The sequence below is a fragment of the Geotrypetes seraphini genome, chromosome 7 (genome assembly GCF_902459505.1).
Source record: "Geotrypetes seraphini chromosome 7, aGeoSer1.1, whole genome shotgun sequence".
In the NCBI taxonomy this organism is placed as follows: Eukaryota; Metazoa; Chordata; class Amphibia; order Gymnophiona; family Dermophiidae; genus Geotrypetes; species Geotrypetes seraphini.
Genome location: NC_047090.1, coordinates 189137502 through 189152218, shown reverse-complemented (window position 1 = coordinate 189152218; position 14717 = coordinate 189137502). Strand labels below are relative to the sequence as shown.

The 14717-nt window shown below is 47.8% G+C and overlaps 2 protein-coding genes across 2 annotated transcripts in view; one reads left to right on the top strand and one right to left on the bottom strand.

Annotated features, from left to right (window-relative positions):
* The window catches only part of SLIRP (SRA stem-loop interacting RNA binding protein), a 34771-nt gene extending 26408 nt beyond the window's left edge, over positions 1-8363 (top strand). The window contains exon 4 of the mRNA XM_033952773.1: positions 8074-8363. Within this exon, the coding sequence (XP_033808664.1) occupies positions 8074-8148 (75 nt within the window). The 3' untranslated portion in view covers positions 8149-8363. The remainder of the gene's footprint in view (positions 1-8073) is intronic.
* Positions 8364-8367: 4 nt separating this feature from the next.
* The window catches only part of SNW1 (SNW domain containing 1), a 93694-nt gene continuing 87344 nt past the window's right edge, over positions 8368-14717 (bottom strand). Inside the window, exons 12-14 of the mRNA XM_033952770.1 lie at positions 11806-11923; positions 11344-11507; positions 8368-8861 (exon numbers count right to left, since the gene is read on the bottom strand). Coding sequence (XP_033808661.1) covers positions 8666-8861; positions 11344-11507; positions 11806-11923 — 478 coding nt within the window. The 3' untranslated portion in view covers positions 8368-8665. The remainder of the gene's footprint in view (positions 8862-11343; positions 11508-11805; positions 11924-14717) is intronic.

Below are 14717 nucleotides of genomic sequence, written 5' to 3'. Positions count from 1 at the left end.
TGCTCCTTGTGACCCTGGGCAAGTCACTTAATCCTCCATAGCCCCAGGTACGTTAGATAGATTGTGAGCCCACCGGGACAGAGAGGGAAAATGCTTGAGTACCTGATTGTAAAAACCGCTTAGATAATCTTGATAGGCGGTATATAAAATCCTAATAAACTTGAAAAAAAACTTGATTCTTTAGCACTCTCCAGACCAGTAGAGGTTAACTTTACGAATGGGTATATATCTAATCATGACCAGCAGGTGGAGACTGAAAACAAAACTTTGGGACAGTATATCCTAGCCCCTCCTCTCTATTTCCCTCAGTCTTCTTTCAGTCTCCAGCAGGTGTTGAGTGATCTGTACCCATCTCCCTTGGTAGGGCTGTTGGAATTTGTTTAGGGGGTTTATTGTCCCTGTTTTTAGCCGGACGGAGCTTGGGCGGACTCTGTTTGGGGGTTCGTCCGACCTCGGGGGTGTTAAACCCGGCGGGTCACGAGCGGGGTCCCTCCCCCCACTTCCTCCACCTCCCCACATTTTTTTAGAGGAGCCTCAGCAGTAAGCCTTGCCCCCTAAGTCAAGCAAGGCATATTGCTTCGAGAGCCTGTGGAGTCTGTTCTGTAAAAAAAAAATAAAAAATCCTGAGGTAGTGCTGGTCTGAAGGGTTGTTTCCCTTTAAGAAAACTGTATTTTACTGTATTTTTTCATGTAACCAGCACTTTTTTATAGCTAGGTCGCGTATGGAGCAATTGTGCCCTTCTCCGGGGGAGTAGGACACAATTTTAGTCCAGCCGCGAGGCACTCGCGGCCGGCCTGAACTCGGCGGTTTGGGTCGGTGAGGTGGTGGAGCTCCGTCGGCAGCGGCTGCAGGCGCCCAGAGCTCCCCGCCGATGGTGCCTCGCGAGTCGGCTTGGAGCAGTGGGGAAGCCCGGTCTTCCACAACCGCCCACGGAGGGATTCCCCGAAGGATTCCCTCTCAGCTGATTTTTTGACAGCTGATGCCGGCTTGCCTGCTTTAGCGGCTGAGACTATTCAGGTTTCTCAGCCGCTTCAGGCTATGGAGGGAGCTTTTTTGGCGGGAAAACCGCCATCTTCTCTGTCTGGCCCCTCCATTTTGTCTTCCACCTCAGGTGACCTTCCCCCTGTTTTGACTATGCAGGGGCAAGGTTCTGCTGGGTCCCCTGCTGTGGCAGGGAGTCCCTTGGGACCCTCGGGGGGTTTTTTCTCCTGAATTTTTCTTTTCTTTATGCAGAGCCTATTTTCAGGCGGCTGGGGGTCCCGGTTGCGCCCAGGGGGTTTCGGGGGGTGGGTTTTCCTCCGCGCTCCCTGCGGCTTTGCCTCTTTCGTCTGGCGTGACGTCCCCTCCGCCGCCTCCCTTGTCCAAGCGTCCGCGGGTGTCGTGGGACGAGAATTTGTGGTCGGAGGAACGGGTCGGTCTGGAGGAGGACCTGGACCCTTCTGAGGAGTTCCAGGACTCTCTGGAGGGGACGGAAGCTGGCGGCGGGTTGTCGGATTTCCCGTTCTCCAGTGACGAGGCGTCCGTGGTGCGCCTTTTTCAGAAAGATGAGCTGCCTGACCTTATTCAGCAGGTTTCTTCGGTTTTGCGTTTTGAGGACGCGCCGCCGGAGACTCCGCGTGTGGGGGACCCCCTGTTACGGGGGATCCGTTCCGTTTCCCGCTCTTTTCCTATGCATCAGGATATTCGGGATATTATTCTGGAGCAGTGGAAAACGCCGGAGACGCCGTTTCGGCTGGCGCGCAGCATGGCTTGCCTGTATCCCATTCCGGAAGGGGATCGGGCTACGTTAGCTTCGCCAGTCGTGGATGCGGTGGTCTCGGCAATTTCCAAGCGGCATACCGTGCCTGTTGAGGGCGGTTCTGCCTTGCGGGACTCTGAGGAGCGCAAATTGGAGAGCATCCTTAAGCAAAATTTTCAGGTCTCTGCCTTTGGGGTCCAGGCGGCTATTTGTGGGGGACTGGTCGCTCGCGCCGTGTTTCGGTGGGCGGAGCGGGTCTTGGATCGAGAGTCTGACGACTGGTCTCTGGTGGATCAGGAGGTAGCGAAGATTGAGATGGCGGCCTCATTCCTCTCAGATGCTCTATATGACTTGGTGCGGATCTCGGCTAAGTCTATGGCTTTTGGCGTGGCCGCAAGGCGTGTGTTGTGGCTGCGCGCTTGGGCGGCGGATGCTGCGTCCAAAGCTAAGCTTACTAAATTTCCCTTTCGGGGGTCGTTTTTGTTTGGAGAGGACTTGGATAAGTTGATTCAGACTTTGTCGGACTCGAAAGTTCCCCGTCTGCCGGAGGACCGTGCCCGTCCGGCGTCTCGGGGGGGTGCGGCCCGGGGGCGTTTGCGGGATTTTCGCAAGTATCGCCCTGGGCGTGGGGCTGCTTCTTTCCAGTCTCCGGGATTTTCCTGGGGTCGGTTCTTCCAGCGCATGCAGCCCTTTCGGGGGGCCCGTCGGGGGGCAGGGAATCCCTCCGCCGGTTCCCCCGCTTCCCGTCCTGCACAATGACGCCTTGCCGGCGCCCCCCTTTGGTTCCGGTGGGGGCCCGGCTGCGCGAATTTTTCCCCAAATGGGCCGAGATCACGTCCGATCAGTGGGTCCTGGAGGTGGTACGGGACGGTTATGCCCTGGAGTTCGCCCACTCTCTGCCGGATTTTTTCCTCGCTTCTCCATGTCAGACTCCGGGGAAGACGCAGGCTTTTCGCCAGACCCTTCAGCGCTTGCTAGATCTCAGGGCAGTTGTTCCGGTGCCCCCTCCGGAGTGGGGCACGGGCAGGTACTCCATTTACTTTGTGGTGCCCAAGAAGGAGGGGACCTTTCAGCCCATCCTCGATTTGAAAGGGGTCAACAGGGCTCTCAAGATTCCCTCTTTCCGTATGGAAACTCTGCGGTCGGTCATTCTGGCGGTTCAGCCGGGGGAGTTTCTCACTTCTCTCGATCTGACGGAGGCCTACTTGCATGTTCCCATTCGGGCCTCTCATCAGCGTTTCCTGCGCTTTGCGATCTTGGGTCGGCACTTTCAGTTCTGTGCGCTTCCCTTTGGGCTGGCCACGGCTCCTCGGACGTTCACCAAGGTGATGGTGGTCGTCGCGGCAGCCTTGCGGTCGGAGGGCATCCTGGTACACCCCTACCTGGACGACTGGTTAATTCGGGCAAAGTCGTTGCAGGAAAGCTCCCGGGTTACTGCTCGGGTGGTGGAGTTTCTCCGGTCGCTGGGCTGGGTGGTCAACCTTTCCAAGAGTCGGTTGGTCCCGGCTCAGCGTCTGGAGTACCTAGGGGTGCTGTTCGACACCTCCTTGGGGAGGGTCTTCCTCCCAGAGGGCCGGGTGAGCAAATTGCAATCTCAGATTCGCCTGCTTTTGGCGTCCCGGTGTCCTCGGGCGCGAGATTTCCTCCGGGTCTTGGGGTCGATGGCGACGTCCCTGGACGTGGTGAGGTGGGCGCGGGCCCACATGCGTCCTCTCCAGTATGCTCTGCTCCGGAGGTGGTCTCCCCAGAGGCACGGGATGGATGTTCCGGTCCCCCTGCGAGGCTTGGCGCGCTGCAGTCTGCGTTGGTGGCTCCAGACCCCTCACCTAGTTCAGGGGGTGGGTCTGGATCTCCCGCAGTGGACGGTGCTCCTGACGGATGCGAGTCTCCTGGGTTGGGGGGGCTCAGTGTTTGGGTCACTCAGCTCAGGGCACCTGGTCCGCGGAGGAGGCCGCCTGGTCGATCAACGTGTTGGAGACCAGAGCGGTCCGTCTGGCGCTGTTGGTTTTCCACTCCCTGTTGCTGGGCAAGTCGGTCAGAGTGCTGTCGGACAATGCCACGGCGGTGGCTTAGGTCAATCGTCAGGGGGGCACCAAGAGCACTCAGGTGGCGCAGGAGGCGGCTCTGCTCATGGTTTGGGCGGAATCCCATCTGCTGGACCTCTCGGCCTCTCATATAGCCGGAGTAGAAAATGTTCAGGCAGACTTCCTCAGTCGTCACTTTCTAGATCCAGGAGAGTGGTGTCTCGGCGCCGAGGCGTTTCAGTTGATAGTGCAGGCTTGGGGGCAGCCCCTGATGGACCTGATGGCCACGGGTGGCAACGCCAAAGTGCCCCGCTTCTTCAGTCGTCGCAGGGACGGTCTGGCCGAGGGTCTGGATGCTCTGGTCCAGCAGTGGCCAACGGAGGGGCTGTTGTATGTGTTCCCTCCTTGGCCGCTGGTGGGCAGAGTGCTTCTTCGCATTGTTCACCATCCGGGTTTGGTGGTGCTGGTGGCGCCGGATTGGCCTCGCCGTCCGTGGTATGCGGATCTGGTGAGGCACCTGGTAGCGGATCCTCTTCCTCTGCCTCTCTCGGACGACCTTCTGATGCAGGGTCCCATTCCCATGTTCGACCCGTCTCCCTTCTGTCTTATGGCGTGGCTCTTGAAAGGGGTCGCCTTAGCAAGAAGGGATATTCAGACAAGGTGATCTCTACACTGTTGGGGTCCCGGAGGCTTTCTACCTCTCGGGCTTATGTGCGGGTTTGGCGTCTCTTTGAGGAATGGTGTCGGGCGCGGGGAGTGACCTCTTTTCGCGCTTATCTGCCTAACATTCTGGAGTTCTTGCAGGATGGCCTGGATAGAGGCCTGGCTTGGTCTTCTCTCCGGGTTCATATTGCGGCCCTGTCGGCCTTTCGAGGGTTGGTGTCAGGTCAGCGTTTATCGGCTCTTCCTGATGTGATTCGGTTTTTGCGGGCGGCCAAGTTGCTTAGGCCTCCCCTACGGCCCTCGGTTCCCTCTTGGGATCTTAATCTGGTTCTCTCTGTTTTGGTGCGTCCGCCTTTCGAGCCCTTGGACGACTGTTCTTTGAAGGACCTTACTTTGAAGGCGGTCTTTTTGGTGGCCATTACTTCTGCTAGGCGTGTTTCTGAGCTGCAGGCTTTCTCTTGTAGGGCTCCCTTCTTGGAGTTTTCTAGGGAGCGGGTCGTCTTGCGGCCTGTTCCTTCCTTTCTGCCGAAGGTTGTTTCTCCTTTTCATGTCAATCAATCGGTGGTTCTCCCGGTCTTGGGTGGTCGGGAGGGCTCTTCTGAGCAACGGCAGCTGCGCAAGTTGGATGTCGGTCGGGTCCTTCGCTCTTATGTGCAGCGGACCCAGGAATTCCGGAAGTCTGATCATCTCTTTGTCCTCCTGGCGGGTCCTCGTCGGGGAGCGGGCGCTTCTAAGGCTACTATTGCGCGCTGGATCAAGGAGACGATTGCTTCCGCTTATCTTCTGAAACAGCAGCCTGTTCCGGAGTTTCTCAAGGCTCATTCCACTCGGGGTCAGGCGGCTTCTTGGGCTGAGTCGTCGCTCGTGCCTCCAGTGGATATTTGTAAGGCTGCGGTTTGGTCCTCCTTGCATTCCTTTGTTCGTCATTATCGGGTTGATGTGCAGGCGCGTCGGGACGCGGTGTTCGGTGAGCGTGTACTGGTATCGGCCCTTCGGGGGTCCCGCCCGTGAGAGGGACTGCTTTGGTACGTCCCATTCGTAAAGTTAACCTCTACTGGTCTGGAGAGTGCTAAAGAAGGAGAAATTAGGTTCTTACCTGCTAATTTACTTTCTTTTAGCTTCTCCAGACCAGTAGAGGTCCCCACCCTGTCTGTTGTTGTTGTTGTTGGGGCTGTTGCGCGGGCAGTTTTTGGTTTTTGCTGCGGGTTCTAGTATTTTTCTAGGGCCGGGGAGAATTGAAGAACAGCGGCTGTGGCTCGGCTGGCTTAGCTGGCGAGCTGTGGGGACATTCTTCCTTCGGGAATTTCTCCTCTGCATTTTCCAACAGCATTTTGGGTATGTTATTTGTTACTCCTTTTGGAGTATTGTTTTTTCTCTCTGTTGTTTTCCAGTTCTTGGTTCTGCTTGGCTATTCGGCAGACTGAGGGAAATAGAGAGGAGGGGCTAGGATATACTGTCCCAAAGTTTTGTTTTCAGTCTCCACCTGCTGGTCATGATTAGATATATACCCATTCGTAAAGTTAACCTCTACTGGTCTGGAGAAGCTAAAAGAAAGTAAATTAGCAGGTAAGAACCTAATTTCTCCATATTCAATAGATTATCTTCCCTCTATCTAATTTACTATGAGACCCATCGCCACTTGGTTAACAGACTGTATTTCCTATGCATATACTCAGGCTGGGTTGAAGCTACAGGACTGTGTTACAGGCCATAATGTAAGGGCTATGTAAACCCATTTCTGTTATCTGCACACCAGCTACTTGGTCCTCAATCCATACCTTCACTTCACGCTACTGTTTGCAGCAAAACTACAGAAGAGACAGTCTGTTTTGACAAGCAATTCTACAGAATAATTTTATTTCCTGAGAATCAACTTTCCCATCATCACGTTTTATAAATCCTTCTTCTCCAACGTCATGATCCTGGCAGCTTAGGATTCCCACATGTGAGAATATTGCTTTTCCTTGGAGAAAGCAAAGATACTTTCCTGTAGCAGGTATATATTCTTGCAACCTGCCCACCTTGGCTTCTTAACTTTGTTATTAAATGCGCTTCCAGAGGACGTAATAAGGCAGAGTACGGTAACGGGGTTTAAGAAAGGATTGGACAATTTCTTGCTGGAAAAGGGGATAGAGGGATATAGCTAGAGGATTACTACACAGGTCCAGGACTTGTTGGGCCACCGTGAGAGCAGACTGCTGGGCACGATGGACCTCAGGTCTGACCCAGCAGAGGCATTGCTTATGTTCTTATGTGTCCTGTGAGCTGACATTGGCACCAGCAAGGACACTGTATGAGCACTGCCTAAAAATTTAAAGTGACAGTGTACTTGTCATCCACGGAATCCATTATGGACATAACTCCATCACTCACGTAAGAATATATACCTGCTATTTTGCTGTTTGAGGTAATGAAGGCTGATGTGCAGAAGCACTTAGTTTGAAGTATCCAAAGCAGTCCAAATGTCCCGATTTTGCACTGAAGCTTCATTGATATGACTTTCAAGGGGTAGATGCTGTTATCCCAGGACAAGCAGGCAGGTATTCTCACAACTGGGTGATGTCATCCGACAGAGCCTCAATGCGGACACCTCACAAGCAGACTTGCTTGAAGAAACTCGAAGTTTCGAGTCGACCGCACCGCGCATGCTTTCCCGCCCAGCGCAGGGTGCGTCTCCTCAGTTCAGATAGCCAGCAGAGAAGCCAACCCGGGGAGGTGGGTGGGATGTGAGAATAGCTGCCTGCTGTCCCTGGATAACAACTGTTACGGTAAGTAACTATGCTTATTTGCTTCCAATATTACACCACCAATGTTTTATAAGATCAAATTAGTTATTTCTGCTGTGAAATTGTGCCAAACTGTCCTGAACTATGTAGTACGCTTATTTCTGCTTACTTTTGAGGGGTATAGTCTAAGACTGATCATATTTATCACTTAGCTTGCTATATAAATGCTGCAGTTAGTATGATAAAGAAAAAATAGCAAGAAGAGGCCCTGGAGACATCACAATGAGCCTAGGAGCTAAAGTCTTAATTGAAATTGTTGATGTTTTATCATTTTATTTCAATAAAAAGACTTCAGCTCCCATGCTGGTTGTGACAGCTCCAGTGCCTCTTCTTGCTACTTTTTCTCACAGCATTTCAAGGCTTTGTTCCTTCTTTTTTTGGCAGTTAATATGGTGTTATAATTGGCCTTAAATAGCACTGAAACCTGTGTTCCTTTTATACACCTAAGCAATGGTATTTTTGGTTTCATCCAAGATTTTAGAATTAAGTGAGGACTCCTGTTTTTGTGGGGCGTGGGTATGATATTAGTCTATTATAATATTGGCAATTAACAGTCATAAAAACCCCAGTATGGAAAGTAGTGCAGCATCCAAGTAACTCTTGAGGAAAAAATCTTTTGCTCCTAATTCAGCAAATAAATAGAGTGTAAATTACACAACAAAAAATATCAGACGACTGTTGCAGTTGGTACATCTGATGTTTCAGCCAATCAACCTTACCTGTATGAGCACAAAGAAAAGCCTTGGTAGCTCTGAGGTGAAGTGCTATTCCTGCATAATATCTTTACCTTCAGCTCAAATGGAATGAGCAGCTGCTGCTTTTACTACTAAGTCCCAACCCTCTCATTTTCTCTCGTTTCAGCTCCAAGTTCAGCGGAAACGAAGAGACCCGGATGAACTATTACACAACAAATTTGAGCGCAATGCTGATGAGTAAAACACTAAGTCCTTTGTGAATGCCTGATCACATCTGAGAAATGTTCATGATTCAGTTGTTTTTAAGCTAGGTGTATAGGGTTTCAAGATAACAGCAGACCTGCTCTTTCTCTTCTTTTGGAATTGTGGACTTAGATTTGGTAAGATTACCTTATGAGGACTGTATTTTGCTGTAATGATTATAATAAATTGCAATAAAAAACAACAACCTTAGAATAAATGTGACTGAGAAATTATTTTACTGTTCTTTCTGTATCTGAATAAAATAAATCACACTACCCCTGTACAACAGTGAAGCCATCACAAGCTTACTTAAAGAAAGCAGTGGAGCTGTGGCCAAACAGCATTTTCTGTACAAAGTCTTAACGTAACAGCAAGGTAGGAAAAGCTAACACTAATATCTTTACAGGAACCAGATCTGTCTGGTCTGATTTCATAATGCACATTGTACCCTACAGAAACAAAGTGATACAGGTCCATAGCGCTAAAGCCCAGTCTGAAGAGAGTTTAGAAGCCAGTCACTCCTTCCTCCTCTTCTTGCTCTCATGCTCATGTTCCTTTGAGCGGCCACTATCTGATGGCCGCTTAGAGCCTCCGTGTTGTTTGGCTTCTTCTAAAAACTTATCCAATCCAAAGGGATCTTCCTCAAATTGAACAGGACCCTCCCGGCGTTGCTTACGATCAGAGCCAGAAAACTCCTTATCAGGAACAAACCTATAGTAGGAGAAAGAAAAAAATTTAAGTATTCAGCAACACAAGTAATCGTTTAAAGCCTCTGAAGACTTTGTGTTGTAGAAGTAAAAAGGTATTCATTATATAGGGCCATTAGCTTACATAAATGATCTCAAAATAAAGTTCATATATAATGAAACAAGATGGATCAGTTATCTCTGGCTTTTTCCTCACGTCTTTAGTGCTTATTTCCTGCCTTGTTCAAATCTGTTACTGCTTCTATTTAAAGTACCATATTTTTCGCTCCATAAGACGCACCCCAGATTTAGAGAAGGAAAACAAGAAAAAAAAAACAACATTCTGAACCAAATTGTATACTAATATATACCTGACACCTTTAAATTCCGTCCCAGCCCCCCAATCAATCATCACTTTATATACCCCCAGCACATTTAAATTCAATCCCAGCCTCACCCCCAATCAATCATCATTTTTACATACCCCCCCCAGAACATTTAAATTCAATCCCAGCCCCCCAGCACCTTTAAATGTTGGAGATAGGTGGACAGTTGCCTGCTGCTTGTCGGGGCCTGGGCACAGACACTTCCCTGAATTGGGCCAGTTGCTGGTGCTTTGCAGGGCTGCTGCCTGCTGATTACCGGCACGGCTGTGTGGGCGCGCACCACTTCTGAATGGCTGCCTCAGTAGAACTGAGCAGCCATTCAGAAGTGGCGCCTGCATGGTACGGGCAGCTTTAAAAGTGCATCGCCACTTTAAGAACTTGAGAAAGTTTGCCAACTGCCCGCACCGCACGAGTGCCTTCCTGCCCAACGTAGGCTCGTGGTACCTCAGTTCTATAAGCAAGCTTAAGCCAACCAGGGGAGGTGGGTGGGTTGTGAAAATATCTGCCTGCTTTCCCTGGATAAACACCTATTCAGGTAAGTGAGCTTTATCCCTGGACAAGCAGGCAGCATATTCTCACGTGAGCTTACTAGAATGGGATGAAGGGACTGTTGGCCACTAAGAAAATACATTTTTTGATACTACTTGGCCCAAGTGACCATCCTGTCTCGAATAAGATTCCAGACAGTAGTGGAAACGCTTTTAAAACAGAGAATGGTGACATTTTTGGTAATCCTGTGGTAGGTCTTGTCAGACAAATCTGATCAACTTCTTTGACTGGGTGACCAGAGAATTGGATAGAGGGAGTGCACTAGATATGGTGTTTAGATTTTAGCAAAGCCTTTGACAGTGTTCCACACAGACGTCTAATAAATAAACTGAGTGCCCTCGCGAAGGGTCCCAAAGTGACGGGCTGGGTCAGGATGGAACTGATTGAGTGGAAGGCGAAAGAGGGTAGTGATCAGTGGAAATCACTTTGAGGAAAGGGATGTTTTGAGTGGTGTGCTTCAAGGTTCTGTTCTTGGGCCTGTTCTTTTTAACATTATAAATGATATTGCTTGAAGGGCTGTCTGGTAAGATTCGTCTCTTTATCCCAGGGCTCCAACAAAACAAAGAGGGAAAACCCCCTGGTGGCAAAAAAGCATTCACAACAAGTGCAGAAGAAGCACCTAAGACCTGTTCCTATCTCTCTAAAACATGAGGGAGGTCACCTGAGGCCACAGGCAAAATGGTGGAGATTCCCGCCAAAAGTGAAGAAAAGCCTACCCCCAAAAATATCCCTCGAGGCCTGTAGTGGCAAAGAGGCCTGAATGGGCCCAGCAACTAAAGGAGAACTGTAGGCAGCAGCAGCAGCTGTGGTAAGGGAATCCCCAGCACTGTCAGCGGTAAGGGAAGCCTGGGTTTCTCCAACTGCCTACAGCCCATGAGCAGTGAATGTGTGAAGGGTAACCCTGCTTGCCGGCACACGAAGCAGACAAGGATTCCCCCCCTTAGCAGCGGCTGGAGCACTTTGTGCACATGCCAGCCGCATCAACCGCATGTCGGGAGCACAAAGACCACTTTTTCAGCTTTTAAAAGTGCTCATTGAGAACTGCTAGGGAGGAAAAACAATGTACAGGTTAGCAATAAAATTCAATTAAAGGTAATTAGAGACTTCCTTTCAGACTTCAGGACTTTTTTTTTCTTTTTTTTTTTTAAAGAAAAACTTTAATTAATAAAAGAGCAGACCCTACATGCTCTCAAAGCTGAAGTTTTTATTTGTTTGTGGCAAGGCGTAAACTGGGAAGTTGCAGAAAAAAAGGGGGAGGGACTCAGCCTCCTGATTGTGGCACCCCCGAAAGGGTCCCCCAAGCTCTGTCCAGAAACAAAAACATGGACAATAAGGCCACTAATCAGATCTAACAGGCCCTAACTAACCAAAGGAACGACTACACAGGCTTACCATCTCCACCTGCTAGAGACTGAGAACAGACTGACTGTAGATGGCACTGCACAGCCCACTTGTATTACTGCCAAAAGTCAATATGTTCTCAGTCTCCACTTGCTGGCAGAGGAGCGTAAACCCATCTGTTCTGTGCCAGAATGGAGGGACGATAAAGAATAACTATTATTCTTTCCTCACCTGTTTGTTTTCATCAGAGTGTCTAGGTCATCGCCAAACACATCTTTATCTGCGTTTTTGTTGGGTCTGTAGATATTCTGAGCCATTTCTTTACCACTTCTCCATGGCTGGTCATAGACATTATAGACCTCATCTTCTCCTCCAGCAAATCCACTGTCCATGCCCTGGGGAATGAAAAATATATGTTATATACAGAACCTGGGAAGTACCTCCAGAGGGTCAGCATCCCACACAAGGCCCTTGACCACTGAATGTCAGTGAGTGCCAAACACTGAGTTAAAAGATCTGAGCCCTTTAACTTGCTTTACACTGAATTAGTGTCATTAAGCTAAGCAGCTGTTAGTACAGCAAAACGTACCAACCATGTATTTTAGCAGGCAAATCCCAACTGGAAGGCTATGAGGTAATGATGTTTGCTTGAGAAATTCCTCATTTCATGTGCATGCCCACTTAATTATGTACCTTACTCTGGTTGAAGAGCCTTTGGTCATACTGGATTTCATTGGATGTTCGGGGATTAGGTACTCCAAGAGCTACAAGTTCACTGACATCTCGTTCTTCATTCCGCTGTAGCCTTGACCTGAAGTAAAAGGAAAATATGAACACATTGTTCAAGAATGTCTGGTGTGGCTCACATTTCTGGTGATTTTCCACTAGCTTTCCTTTACCCTTCCTTCCAATTATTATTCTCCATCCCTAAGCCCAACAAGGTGCTAACACTGCTGCTTTGATACTTTTAGGTACACTAAAGCTGCTCCATTACCATGATGGAATTCAAAAAAGCGTGAGATGAACACAGAGGATCTAGAATCAGAAAAGAATAGTAAATATTGAAGAACTAAGGCCAGTACTGGGCAGACTTGCACGGTCTGTGTCTATATATGGCCGTTTGGTGGAGCATGGGCTGGGGAGGGCTTCAATGGCTGGGAGGGTGTAGATCAGGGGTCTCAAAGTCCCTCCTTGAGGGCCGTAATCCAGTCAGGTTTTCAGGATTTTCCCAATGAATATGCACGAGATCTATGTGCATGCACTGCTTTCAATGCTTCTTCATTAGGGAAATCCTGAAAACCCGACTGGATTGAGGCCCTCAAGGAGGGACTTTGAGATCCCTGGTGTAAATGGACTGGAGTGAGCTTTCATGGAGACTTCAGTAGTTGGAACCTAAGAACAGTACTGGGCAGAGCTGTTGCCCAGAAATAGCCAAGGAGGAGAAGAAGAAAAAAACAACAACAACAACAAATTTTTAGATTGAATCAGGTTGGGCAGACTAGATGGACCATTTGGGTCTTTATCTACTGTCATCTACTATGTTACTATGAGGAGGTAAGATATTGCTTATAGGATGTGGCACTAGGAAAAGCTAACATCAGGACAGATGCCTGCCCATGATACATTTGTAGTTCTCCCTTCTACCCTCACTTTTATGTTTTTGATATCAAATCTCCCTCTCCCTAAATTTTAGCATTTGGAGGTTCTTATCATAATGCAGGATAGAAAAATAATAGATGATTGGAATGTCTAATGCCAACACATGTCAAAATTTGTATATTAGAAATATATTTGAAACATTTGAAAAATCCAGAAACAACCATTTCATGCTTGATTGAATTGATTAAGAAATTTGGAAAATTCTCAGGTTATAAGATAAATTGGAGTAAATCTGAAGTGATTCCAAGAAACGTGTATTGTACAAAAGGCTTGTTTGATTCATTTTCTTTTGTATGGAAAGAAGGTGGATTCAAATACTTGGGAATCTGGATAAATATGCTGGAAGACACAATGAAAGAGAATGAAAAATCTTTATTACAGAAGATAACAGAAATGTGCGAGCAATGGAATCCATTACATACGTCTTGGTGGGGGAGAGTTCAAACTATTAAAATGATGATATTGCCTGTGGTTTGCTATCAGATGGGAATGCTTCCAGTCTTTTTAACGGGTCCTTTTATAAAAAGTTAAACAGTATTCTTACAAAATTTGTTTGGCTGGGCAAAACTCCTAGAATTGCTTTAGTATCTTTATAAAAACCAATTGAGGAGGGTGGGGTAAATTCTCCAAATTTCTATAGGTATCATCAAGCCTATATCTTGCATCAGGGTATGTATTGGGTCCTCCCAGAGCTCAATGATAATACCCCAGACTGGTTGTGGTTGGAATGGCGACTCATGTTCCCTCCACATTTATGTCATGTTCTTAGCATTAAAATGCCTAGATTGTATAAAGAAAACAGAATATTTATGGATACATGGAAAACTCTGCGATATGTTAGTAATTTAACATCTATTCCAATCTATAAATTGACAAATCAAACTATATGGTTAAATTCCAAGATTCAAATTGGCGGATTTAAGGTCATCTGGAAGCATTGGATGATAGCAGGTATACGGATTTTAGATGATGTAATTTCAAATGGTAAACTGCTTGATTTTTCACAGCTGCAACAAAAATGTGGTCTTAATAAATCACAAAGCTTTAGATGGTTGCAACTGAAGCAGGCCATTCAGGCAGGGTTCCCTGAATGGAAAAATCTTAATATGCAATATAGTTTAGAATTCTTATGCTTTCAGGTGGACTTCTTGGGACACCAGGCTGCACAGTGGTATAAATTGATAAATGGATTTGTAAATAAAAAACCTAAAACTGAGGGGCGTGGCTTAGCGCGCACACAAAATGGTCGTGTGATCGCAGCGCTCCTCTTACCTGGGCAACTGTTGAATAAATAAAGATTTCCTTTTAAACTGTTTTCGGCTGAAAACATCGGAGAGGACAGCGGGAGCATGGCGAGCACCCGACAGAGTAAGAGTGAAACCGGAGGGGCTGTGAAAAGGCAGAAGCAGGATCAAATTACCCCGAATAAGGTTCCGCTTCCTGCTGATGTATCAGAGGAGTTAAGCAAAGCTGAAGTTATGGGGGAACTGAGGCAAATCAAACAAATGCTGACAGAGACTGTGAGTAATATGGCAGAACTGAAGGAAGAAATCCTGAATATATGTAATGTAATGTAATGTAATTTATTTCTTATATACCGCTACATCCGTTAGGTTCACAGACAAATGGAAGTAGCTAATAAAAGAACAACAGAGTTAGAAGTTAAAATGGAGAGCTTAGAATGTGAAGGAAAAAGATGCAAAAATGAGAGTTTGGAAATAATTCAATTGAAAAGTCAGCTGGAAGATTACGAAAACCGTGGAAGAAGAAAGAATATAAAACTTTTTGGAATACAGGAAAATTTGGAAGGGAAAAATGCAATACAGTTTTTAGAAAATTTAATTCCTAGATTATTGCAGTTGGATTTCAAACAGCCTTTGGAAATAGAACGGGCGCACAGGATTCCAATAAAGAGTCTGGAAAATCAAGGGAGACCAAGACCATTA